This window comes from Sesamum indicum, linkage group LG11 (genome assembly GCF_026168435.1).
Source record: "Sesamum indicum cultivar Baizhima isolate 11 linkage group LG11, ASM2616843v1, whole genome shotgun sequence".
Taxonomy (NCBI): Eukaryota; Viridiplantae; Streptophyta; class Magnoliopsida; order Lamiales; family Pedaliaceae; genus Sesamum; species Sesamum indicum.
The window spans coordinates 14,904,982-14,917,465 of NC_142667.1; the positions used below are offsets into that span (position 1 = coordinate 14,904,982).

Below are 12,484 nucleotides of genomic sequence, written 5' to 3' on the forward strand. Positions count from 1 at the left end.
TGTGTTCCCACCTTCAACTCAACCAGGCACAGACCCACACCCACACCCATACCCCAAAATACACACAGTGGGATTTCTGATAACAGTTATACCCTTGTTCCCGTTCCGTCTTCTCCGCTTCAAACACACAGTGGGATTTCTGATAACAGTTATACTCTTGTTCCCGTTCCGTCTTCTCCGCTTCAAACACACAGTGGGATTTCTGATAACAGTTATACCCTTGTTCCCGTTCCGTCTTCTCCGCTTCAAACGTTTCTGGCCTATACTGATCTTCTCTGATTCAAACACACCATACAAATTGACCTTCTTTTAGGGCAGATCTTGTACTTTAAGATCAAGTTTGTGAATCTTGGCGTTGTCTTTTTTGTTGTTCTTTAGCAGTAGAAGTGTCTTCTGATTATGAGCCCACCATCAGAAATCTGATCAGTTCGGAGAAAACCCCATAATCATAGTTTCCTCTGTCGTCGACCATCGTAGATCTATCTGTTGTTCGAAGTTTATTATTACCTTTTAAATTTCAGTTAACATCCGAGGATTCTTTCTCCAATTCATGTTGTATCCTGGGGTTCTGTTTGATATTTTGATTACTAGACCCAGAGACCACATGGTTTGGCTCGTAAAACCCCTTTATGTAATTAATGTCCGTGAATTGTCAGACAATTTCTTCTTCACCCCCCCCCCAACCCGGATAGTTTTTTGATCCACTGTTCTTTCATTATACATGTTTGTGTATATATATATATGTGTGTGTGTGTGGTTTGATGACAGTCGTTCTTTGTTAATGCAGCGTCATCAAGATTCACATTCAGCTAGTGCTGCTGCCATGTAGTGATGATGCACAATGAGAATCTTGATGATGCTGCATTGGCAAATACCGACTCATAATAGGTACTTCCTTCTTGACGATCATTCACAGCCATGGCAAAATCATCGCTTCCTCTTTGGTTTCTCAACATAGCTGCTGGGATCTTGAGATGGAACAACAACACTTTACTCTCTTTTATAGGGAGGTAATAAAAAAGACCAAAAGTAATTAGTGTAGAGTGGGACAGACGGAGATGGATGGATGGAGTACGTCAGAATCAGGTGATCAGGTATGCAAGATTTTGTGTTTCTCTCCGTTTACTTTTTCCTGTCAAATTTCAGATAAATAATTGAACAAAGTGGTAGGGACGACCGACGCACCTAATTTGCTGAGGACAACCTTTTTGCGTTTAAGGGTAACAGATCATAGATTTCTTGTTTTGGAGAATAGGATCTCTAAGGATTCATTAGTGATTCAAGTGTTTCAGGTTTTGGTCCCCCACCCTACCATTACTGATGCTACTTCTGTCCTAATATATATGATTAGCGTACGAGCCTTTAGTTTGAATCTTTAAAACCATGGGATTGAGGCAATATATATGGTACAACTTCATCACACCTGTAATAAGATAGGAATAATTGATCAGAGGTTAATGCTAGTAATTAGCAGGAATTTCTTGTTGTTAACTCAGTTAAGTAAATGCATATATAGGAAATTCTTGTATGCATATTTACAAGGTGAAGCCTTTGTCCAAATTGGTGAAGTCCGAACTTAATTTGTGCTCCCGGAGTAATAGTCTAGTTAAATTTTCTGATAATATTGATCTCTTGGGATGTTTTTGGGTTTAAATCCTAGTGAGAGATGTAATTTACATTATCAAAATAAAGCAAATCCGGATAAATACATATCTTATGTAATTAATCAATTATAATTAAGACCAAGGCTACTGGCAAATTAAGGATGATACTGATTCAAGAATACATAAATAAAGATACATTTTTTTCTCATGTACAAAATTGATCAGGCATAAATTTAATATTTTCTTGTAGATTTTGCATATTACTGCAGTGTATATGTATTGTTATCTGAAAAAGGTGCTTAAACTCTTCACCGGGTCGATCGTCGTCTCTTAATTATCGAATTTGTCAATTTTCATCTAAATCACAACCCAAAATCATGAAGGGTTTGCATTTTCGCGGAGTAGTGGTGCTGAAAAACTTTAGCTAATTGTATCTCTACTAAATATTTGACACCAAAGATAGATTAATGTACCAATCTTGGAAAATCATTTAAATACACGAGTATTATTAAAAAAATTTCCTATGTACATATATATATATATACACAATATTAATAAATCAAATCTATGTACTAATTAAAGCGTATTTATGTATAGTTGGAACTTGTAAGCATGTGATGATCAAATGCATGTGCATGGCTAGTTGATACTTATTTTGTGAAAAGAATACATATATGAAAGTAAGAGTACTTGATGAGTTTCGCAGGTTTTAATTTTTTCCGTCATCGGAGTCTGAATTTTTTATGCATTAACCTGAGCACAAAATGAGCCATTTCCACATGCAGTAAACCATAATTTAGACATCCTTCATCATCTGTCAGGTCTGAGGATTCTCTAATTTGTGAATCTCCACAAAATCTTTGCTTTCACACCTTTATTATTATTTTGTCCTGTTGGCAATACTAACATATATACATATGGCACTGATTTCCATCACCGATGATGAACTGGCTATATATTCTTATTTTCCTCAACCATAGCACACATTCTTATACTTTGTGACACCTTATCTCAACAACATCGTACGGTTCAGCCCGGACAAGATTAATGAACCACGTGCTACGTACAATGAGATTGACGATTAATTAGTCGTTAAATATCGGGGGTGGTTCTGATCAGGTTGATTCAGACAAGTCAATTCTTGAAAACTGCAGATGACATTAATTGCCAGCTCGGTTTCGTTTATTTTACTATATTCTTCTTCTCCCTCTGAATCTTCATTTGAGATTTTATAGTACTGCTTTTAAGTTACTTTAATTTTGTCGGGATGAGTGAGTTGATCTCATATCAGCTAGAGTTAGCTTAATTTATGTACATTAATGAAAGCTTGCACATGTCACATGCAATTAGCTCAATGTTTAGTGAATCATTATTATTTTAAATAGCACATTTATCTTTGGATTGTGGGGTTTGGATCATTTGTTTATTAATGTTTAGGATTTGATCATAATTCATCACATATAAAGAGATGTAATTAAAACTAATGACTGCTTGTCTGTATATATACATGTCTGATCTCAAATCGTCCTTTCCACCAAATCTTACCAGCCAATATATCTAACTCAAAGTAATAGGTAGGCCAAAAAACAAAAAGTTGTCCATGATTTTTGCTAAACTTTTTGCAAGTCGTGAACCTTTAACTCATGTTGTTGCAGGTTCACTTTCTTGCTTGCTTATCCAAATTATTGTAGTATTCAACCGCAAACATGTCATCATCAAATATATACGACCATGTCCAAGCGATTCAAATCTAAAACATCGTACTAACTTATAATATAACCACAAAAATGTGAATTTAATTTTCAAGATCCTACATTAGACATGCGAATCAGGGTTTGTGAAAAGTTAAAACAATCATGTTGCGCTCATGACAGCGACGTTTTCTTAATTTTTGTTTTTGAGTCATGTAAATGTACACCGACGGTCTCTCTCTCATCTAATTTGGTCGACTTTGGCAGTCTAATGACATTTCGTTCAGTTGATCAGATTGAAGTTTCAAGCTTAAGGAGATAGTAATTAATTTGCTCAGTATTGTTCGTAATTTAATGAATCTGAAATAATGAAATTGAAATAGTTTTGGCTAATAATTGCTCAGTTGCATGTTTTTTATATTTATGAATGAACTTTGAACAATTGTATGCGAGGGCAGCATGTAATAAATGGAAGATTCTTTAGATGCAATTCACTTCCCACTTCCCATTCAAAATTCGAGTGCATACGTTGTTTAGTATCAAATAATATACAACTAAAGGTCTGTTTGGTTCAAGTGAGACGAAAAGAGAAGTGAAAGAGAGAAGGAGATGGAAAAAATAATAGTTTTTTTTTTCAAATTATTTGATATGATTGGAGGGAAGTAAATCTCAAATACTTTCACTTATTTGGTTTGAGAAAAATAGATGGGGAGGGAAATTGAAAGTGAAAGGGGAAAGGGTAGAGACAAAATAATAGTTTTTTTTTCGAATTGTTTGGTATGATTGGAAGGAGAGTAAATTTCAAATAATTTCATTTGTTTGGTACCAAAAAAATAGATTGGGAAGAGAAGACTGTTTTTTATAATTTTATTGAATAACTTTTCTCTTCATTGTGCATTAGAAAATAATTATACAAAAAAAATTAAAAATCTTATTAATAAAAATATTATCAAACAAGAACAAGAATATCTTTTATTAATAAAAAAATTCATTGTTGACTATGGTAGTTTTTCAGCGATTTGTTGATCTCTTCTCTGTCGATTGTGTATGGTATTATCAGATGGAAAAAAAAATTAGAGAAAAAGTACATATATGTGGATAATAGAATAAATAAAAATAAAATATATACTTTTTTATATTTTTTACCTTATACTTCTCTTATACTCTCACATCTAACCCCAACAAAACATACTCTAATTAAATTTAGACCATCGAGCGTTGTTTTTTATCAAATAAATACTTTTTAGAAAAATTGTCAAAAGAACAACTTGTGAGAAAAAAGGAAAGCAAAAAAAATAAAATAAAGAATTAGCATTTTTTATTCTATAACTTACAATCTTTTCATTTCGATCTCATAGTAGTATTTTGTCCCATGATACATTTCTATTACATATTTAACAAAAAAGGCCACGTAGCCATTTCAAAATATGTGACCAAAAGTACTATTTTTTTAATAATTATGGGACTAAAAGTGATAATTCCATAATCAATAAGACTATACGTATAAAATTATAAGGACCACATGCTTTTTCATTAAAATATCTAATGAAAAATATTATTGGACCAAAAGTACTATATTTTAGAAGTTATTACCAAAAATAAAAATCTCATAACAAATGAGACTAAAAGTGAGAATGTCCTGAGTTACAGGAAGAAAAGTGATATTTTTCCAAAAGAAAAGAACTCTTTATTCAAGTATATCATTCAAAATATAGATCTTTGATTTGTATCGAATAATATTTAATTATCAAGTAATAAGGATATATTTGTATTATTTCAGATGAAAAATATGAAAATTTTGCACAAGAGTAAGGATGGCAATAGGTCCAAGTTGGACCCAGACCCGAGATCGGACTAGTCCTGGTTAGGGCGGGTCCTGAAGCTTTAAATGGGTCCTAGGGCGTGGATTCGGGTCTTACAGGTTTGGACCCACCTCGTCTCGATTTATTTTTTATTTTTTATTTTTTGGTATATTTTGTATATACTTATATAAAATATATTTATGCATATCATAATGTGTAATTTATTTATGCTTATATACAGTACATTAACCTAATATTTTCATAAATTAAAATAATGATATAAATAGTTTATAATGTTTTAATGTTTATATGAGTAATACATGTTCTAAAATTTGTAATATTTTAATGCAATTTTGTACATATAAATTTACCAAAAAAAAGTAACCTTTCAATTATGTCAGTATTATTTTTAAGAAATTATATTTTTTAATATAAGAAAAGTATTAACTGAACCTAACGGGTTCATCAAGTTCAACCCAACGGGTCGTGGTTCAGGGTGAGTCTCCAATTTTAGCAAACCCAATCCAAACACATACGCTATTTTCCTTTATGAAATCATTTTGTATATTTCCACTTTTGCATTTAACCCCTAAAGAGAACAAGAAACTAGGGTTTTAGAATGCGGAAACTCAACCAGAACTATCAAAATGACTTGATTAAGTAGCAAGTTCAACTATTTAGCACTCTATTTGGGGATTACAGTAGCAATATTTAAGTATGATTGGATCCAGTTCAACTTTTTATTGGATTTGACAAATGATTAACGTCATTTCCAGTTTGGTTCTGCTTTTAGAACGGCACCAATTCTGTGAGCCATAAAATTTTTGCATTCTCGAAGTTCCATGTCGAGCCAAAAGTTCTACGGTGCTATGAAGCAAGTTTTCAGCTCGAATTTTGCTTCAAGATCCAATGAAGAGACTGCAAACTTGATCGCGAAAGCCCTAATCGGTCCTACCTCAAAATCTCTCCATATTTCACCATCTGTGATTTCCAAACTTAATTCCCGAATAACCCACCTTGTTCTCTCGAATCCGCGAATTCCAGCGTCTTCTTGCTTGCGCTTCTTCAATTTTCTGCAGTCGAACCAGTCTATTGTTCCTCAGAAACCCGATTTTGAAGCCCACCTAACACTCATTTTGCGGTTATTTGGAGTCAGAAGATTTGCTGAGGCCAAGAAGATCTTGAATGCTGCTGTTGTTGGTGAGAATCTTCGACGTCCGGTTTCAGAATTAGCTTCTGTAGTGGGTGGAAATAGTGTAGAACCCAAACTAAAGACCAAGTTTTTTGATATGTTATTCAGGGTTTATGGCGACAATAGAAAGTTTGAGGAGGGTCTGGAGGTTTTTGAGTATATGGTGAATAATGAGTTTGTGATTGATGAGCGGTCTTGCATGGTTTACTTGGTCGCATTCAGGAAATGCAATCAATTTGAGTCATTGTATCGGTTCTTTCAGCAGATGGTGGAATGCAATGTGGTTATCACGGTTTACTCAATGACGTTGGTGATTGATGGATTGTGTAAAAGAAAGGAAGTTGAGAAAGCGAGGAAATTGATGGATGATCTGGTTAGTAGAGGGGTGAAACCCAATGTGTATACTTTTAACACATTGATAAATGCTTATGTAAAGAAATCCGATTGTAGGGGAGTAGAAGAAATCTTGGCTGCCATGGAGAAAGCAGGGGTGGACTTCAATGCTGCAACTTACACGCTTTTGATTGAATGGCGGGCGAGGCATGGCAAAATTGAAGATGCGGAGAAGCTGTTTGAGAGAATGCATGGGAAGAGCGTAGTGGCGGATATTCATGTCTACACCTCAATGATTAGTCTTTTTAGTAAGTTGGGAGATGTTAAGAAGGCGTTTGCTTTATTTGATGAGTTGGTAGAGAAAGGCTTGGAACCTAATGTGCACACTTACGGTTCATTAATATATTGTGTGTGCAAAGCAGGGAACATGGATGCAGCAGAAATGTTGCTCAACGAGATGCAAACCAAAGGAATAGACATGAATCGGGTGATTTTCAACACAGTGATGGATGGCTATTGTAAGCAGGGGATGATTGAAGAAGCTTGGAGACTGCAAGGTGTTATGGCGAGGAAAGGGTTCAAAGCTGATGTTTATGTTTACAACATAATTGCAAATGGTTTATGCAAACTAAAGCGGCATGAGGAAGCAAAAAGGTTGCTATTCTCAATGGTGGATAAGGGTGTAGCTCTAAACACAGTTGCTTACACAACTCTGATTGACATATACAGCAAGGAAGGTGATTTTGTTGAAGCAGAGAAATTGTTACATGAGATGGAGAAAATGGGAGAGAAACCGAATAATGTGACATACAATGCTTTGATAGATGGATATTGCAAAAAGGGAAAGATAAGAGAAGCAAATATGTTGAGAAAGAAAATGGAAACTAATGGGCTGCTGCCAGATGTTTATACATACACCTCACTTGTCCATGGACAGTGCATAGTTGGAGAGATAGATGAGGCTGTGAAGCTCTTTAAACAGATGCCAGAAAAGAATATAAGTCCAACTTTGGTAACTTACACAGTACTGATATCTGGCTTGTCAAAAGAGGGAAGATCAGATGAAGCTTTTAAATTGTATGATGAGATGAAAGAGGCTGGTTTCACACCTGATGACTCTGTATACTCTTCTCTTGTGGGCAGCCTCCATGGTACTAAACCTTTGTCTGAGACTAATCCTGAGAAAAAGGAAAGGCTTCCCCTTGTATGAACTATGAGATTGGTTGAGCTCATTTTCTGCAAGGTGCTTCTAATGGGAGAGCAAGTGGTGTATGTTGGAAACATGCTGGTCTCCCTCAAGATTCTTATGACAAGGACTCTATATCGAGAGCTAGTTCCTTTCATCCGCACTCAGAAGAGTGCCTGACTCAATACTTTCAACAATTCTCTTTCCAGCCAGCATGGATCTACCATTCTCTTGATGAAAATGGTATATTACCTACCTTTGATATGAGCACTAAATGCTGCTTCTGAGTTATAGATACAATTGATGGAATATTGGGGTCCTTCAGATGTGCCCACATACCCCCATGATTGGTATGTGGCCATATCTGAAGAATTGCATTAGGTGCATCATTGAGGTTAACCATTACCACAACACCCTCTGTGAATCTACAATGATTTATATCATTCTTAAGGCCGTAGTTTCCAATGTCAATTTAGTGTAGTATACTGATTTCTGTTGTAGATGCAGAAACATTGATTCTCCTATAGTAATACCAAGGCAAGGCTCAGTGTGTCATTCACTGTATACTTCCGTTCAAGCATATGATGATTAAGGACATTCTTGAATCCACTATGGTACGGACCATGGGGAGGGTAAGAAATCAGATATGCAGCAGCTATCTACAGAATGTAAGGTCTAAGATTCTAATCGAGAACCACTCCGCCATTACAGTTTTGTTCAATGATATTGAAGAAAAATTCCAATTGTTGACATTCTACAGAACACAATTCGATTATGGAGGAAAGGAGCAAATGGTGTTGGTCTCATGTACAGTCCAACCAGACACATTCACTTCCATTGCCATATCAAAAAAATAAAAAATGCCCTCAGCATCTCATTTACTGCACAACCTAATTACAGCATTCAGACTAAATGATCATATTTGCATATGCTGCTAGCCCATGGCTACCAAGACACTGTTTCAGCTTGTACAATGCTCGGCTTTCCAGTTGTCTAACTCTCTCCTTAGATAATCCGAAACCAGCACCAATTTCAGACAGTGATTTCTGTTCGCCATGTTCAATGCCAAATCTCAATCGGATTATCTTCCTCTCCCTGGGACTGAGCACACTCAAGAGATTCCTGATGTGTTGTCGCATCAGCTGCTTTGCTACACCCACATCTGGGACTTCAATTGTGGTGTCTGCAGTGATCTCCTGTAGAGATTAATAGCAAATTTCCTCTATTAGTCTCGGTGAGAGCTGGATTTCATGTACTTGATATAGAAAGAAAGACTGGCTTCTAGATTTACCAGAAGCAGAACTTAATGCAGGACTAACTACTATAAATTGTTGAGATGTCAATGACAGGGTCTAATACCTTTTTGGGAAAATATTTTTTTGAATATGTTCGGTAAGTATCCCAGAGTATTTACTTTTTGAGAAAACAGAACCCTCCAGCCATCACATTACAAATTCCCATTGAATTCTTCAGAAAGAAACATCAAAATCCTTTTTATTAAGGATCGAGATCCATGATTTCCAATTAGAAAGCTTCACCAGGTGCTAAAAGATTAAAAATAACAACACTACCTGAAATGTTGTATCTTGGTCTGTCCACACAGGCTTTTGCAGTGAGAGAGGCATTCTAGCAGTATACAGCAATCTCTCCAGTCCCTCAACCGACATTCCAGCACATGCTGCTATGTCCTCTTTTGTTGGGAGGTGATTACCTTGTTGAATGCATAATTTCTTAGCCTCATACACCCTGGAGAGGAGGCTATAAACATTCTCCTGAAACATCAAACTCAGTTAAATCAACTTTCCTTTTAAAAATGACAGAAGGAGAAGAACTAAGAACAAACACGAGGAAGCAGCTGAAATATCATCAATAAGCATAACTAGAAAAATATAGAAACAATTTATAGCCATAAAAGATAATTTGTAAAATTAAAGCTTAGGATCAAAATGGAAAATTGCAGACTCTGGAAAGGGGTATTACAGGCAAGCGGATCGTCCTAGAATGCTGAAATAAGGCTTTCCTAATCGATTGCCTTATCCACCAGTACGCATAAGTAGCAAATCTGCAACCTGCTTGGGGCTTGAATTTCTCCACACTTCTCATAAGACCCATGCTTCCCTCCTACAACAGACCAACAAAGCTTCACACATCATAAGAAGCTGCAGCTTGCACAATGATTCAAGAATAAGAAGTAAATACTAAAGACTCTGATACTAGTTCATTCCTGTTGCAAAGTCAAACCAAGGTGAATACTTAATTAAGCAACTCCAGTTCACCTGTAAGAGATCCTGAAGGCTCAGACCACGCCCTTGGTACTGCTTGGCAATGTGAACCACCATGCGGAAATTGGCACAAATTAACTTCTGTCTGCTGCTGTCCCCACAGTGAATCTGGGACTGCAAGGCTTGACAACTAATCCCAGCAGCGGCAGCCCACTCAACTAGTGTAGGTTCACGGGAAAACTGAACCTTGAGCCGACTCTTCATTTCTTGTAGTCTCATCAACTCCTAGTAGAAAACAAGTAGCTTGTAAATAATTATGGTCGGATTGACCAGAACAGGTATCCCATTACAGAAAAGGCAATGAAGAACTTGAAGAGAACCTGTATCTTCACTATTAACTCTGACTCCTCTTTTGAAGTTAAAAGTTGTCTTGTTTCTGGTCCCCGTAAGAATAGTCGAAGAGGATCATTAGGATCAAATCCTTCATCAGATTTTCTCTGTGATTCTGGCTTCCTACGATGGTTGGTTTCCTGAACCTCAATCTTTGGCTTGGGCACCCTCCTTCTCTTCATCTGCCTCTCCACAAGACGTGTTGACCTCACAGTTCTTTGTGCAGGAACACCAGTCAAACTCCTAGGAAGCCAACAGGAAAAAGGCTTCAGATATAACTTTGTGAAGAGATTTTAGATAGCACATATATAAAGCTGAAAAAGTGAAAACAAAAGGATGCAGACCTTATACTAGAAGAGTCATCTAGACGAGCTCCAAAAAGTTCAGCATCTTTAACAATGGCAGCTGCCTCTTTGCATGCTGAAAAAGCCTCTCTAGCAAGTGCAACCACACGGTCTGCTTCTACATCTATAAATTTTTCATTTTTATTTGAAATGGACTCCATTGTCATAGAAAAGAGTTGTTCCTTTGTCTGTAAGGATGGCCATCTGCAATGATACATAAATTGATCAAGTTGAGCTGACAGTTAGAAAAGGATTCTGATGCAGAGAATGCTACAGGCAAAAAGTCATAGAAAATTTTCAAGCACTGGTAGGTAGGTGTAATAGTTTGATTACTCTTACAAATACCACAATTCTGGCCTGCGTAGCAACTGAAGCTGAAACTCATTTACATACTGATCAGGATCAACATTGCCATTCCCATCATTAGATGAAGATGCAGGCGCCATTACCGCCTGCCTCATACCCAATGTTTGCTTCAACTGGAAAGGAAAGACAAACATATCAACCAAAACGATTTTTGCATAATGATGTCAGCTTGGACTGTAGGCTTGCAAGGTAATATCTTTTTTAATAACACCAAATTACTAATGATAACAAAATGATCAGAAGAATGAAAAATGGGAAGAAAGATTCTCAAGCACTGTCCAGAATATTCTTTCTTAAACACCTCCAGTAGTACGACAAATCGACATCTATTAACACCAGAATAGCATTGCTAATCTTGAGTCTCACCTGAAATACACTATCTTCCTTTGAACACAACATCGACCTGCTCTCATTATGCTGATCCTGAGTAAGAACTGAAGTAGGAGAATGTCGAGCTAAGGTAGTTGACAGAGAGGTAAGAGCAGGAGTCACTTGATCATGAAGCAGCAAAACTGCAAAATTTGCAGGTAACATCAAATTGATATGCATCATACAACCGTACTGCAACCATAACCAAATATCACAACAGTGACCAATTATAATGCGTCAACCAAAAATTTTAAATTTCCGATTCAACATCGTCAAAATTCAAAATTGCTGTTTCTTACTGTCAAACTGTTCCATCTCACATCCCACAATTCTAGTTCATAACCAAAAACCAACATGGAATATTATAATATAGTAACTCTTCTCAGTGTTCTCACAGAATCTGCCTTCAAGAGTATCACTCTAAGTTCCACACAGCGGATGCATGGAGAGGGTGCTGAATATCACTAACATATACAACCTGCAAGCACTAGAACAATTTATAGAAAATTCAACTGCATGAATCTTAAGTAAACATAACCAGACATCATTTGCTTTCTTCACTTGTATAGCGCACAACCACACACGGTCACATTTCAGAACCCAGTAAAAGCATAAAACTTTAGAGACAAAAAACCTGAAGAAGAAGAGCAATTCCTGAGATGGGTTCTTGGAGGAAATTGTGGTGGAGAAGAAACCAAGCTCCTTCCTGCCTCCATTACACTACTTTTACGGAAGAACAATTAAAAATAAAGAAAAAGGGATGAGGGGAAAGAGCGAAAGAATCAATAAGCAATCTCTGCTCACTCCATTTGGTTCAGTTCCTTTGCACAAATATCTGAAGCAAATGAGAAGGGCCTTTGCAGCTCGCAGGATTGAGAGCAGATAAACCCACCGTTCAAATGGATGAGATTTTTGCAAGTCGTTGTTTTTTTTTTAAATTTACTTCAATGCCCCCACAAGACTCCAATTTTACGATAATATCCCC

At 36.4% G+C, this 12,484-nt stretch overlaps 2 protein-coding genes and 1 long non-coding RNA gene across 5 annotated transcripts; 2 read left to right on the forward strand and 1 right to left on the reverse strand.

The window, feature by feature from the left end:
* LOC148785120 (uncharacterized) lies at positions 1-1,477 on the forward strand. Its single transcript, XR_016062906.1, has 2 exons — positions 1-888; positions 1,007-1,477. It is a non-coding gene; the product is annotated as an uncharacterized LOC148785120 (long non-coding RNA).
* A 4,161-nt stretch (positions 1,478-5,638) lies between these two features.
* Positions 5,639-8,279, forward strand: LOC105174285 (Pentatricopeptide repeat (PPR-like) superfamily protein). The gene is made up of 2 exons (XM_088875783.1): positions 5,639-6,930; positions 7,045-8,279. Exons 1-2 carry the CDS (start codon positions 5,940-5,942, stop codon positions 7,830-7,832), a joined length of 1,779 nt encoding a protein of 592 aa, XP_088731909.1. The 5' UTR covers positions 5,639-5,939; the 3' UTR covers positions 7,833-8,279.
* A 234-nt stretch (positions 8,280-8,513) lies between these two features.
* On the reverse strand, positions 8,514-12,388 carry SIGF (RNApolymerase sigma-subunit F). Of its 3 annotated transcripts, none has more exons than XM_011096331.3 (10): positions 12,134-12,387; positions 11,895-11,977; positions 11,497-11,642; positions 11,104-11,243; positions 10,765-10,968; positions 10,411-10,663; positions 10,085-10,315; positions 9,789-9,929; positions 9,380-9,580; positions 8,514-9,004 (listed from the first exon to the last, which is right to left on the reverse strand). In XM_011096331.3, the coding sequence occupies exons 3-10, from the start codon at positions 11,527-11,529 to the stop codon at positions 8,717-8,719; spliced, it is 1,491 nt and encodes a 496-aa protein (XP_011094633.1). In that variant the 5' UTR covers positions 11,530-11,642; positions 11,895-11,977; positions 12,134-12,387; the 3' UTR covers positions 8,514-8,716. The 3 variants fall into 3 exon arrangements, with proteins under 3 accessions (XP_011094633.1, XP_011094632.1, XP_011094631.1); XM_011096330.3 differs by having other exon boundaries at positions 11,895-11,986; XM_011096329.3 differs by lacking the exon at positions 11,895-11,977 and having other exon boundaries at positions 12,134-12,388.
* Positions 12,389-12,484: the final 96 nt, after the last annotated feature.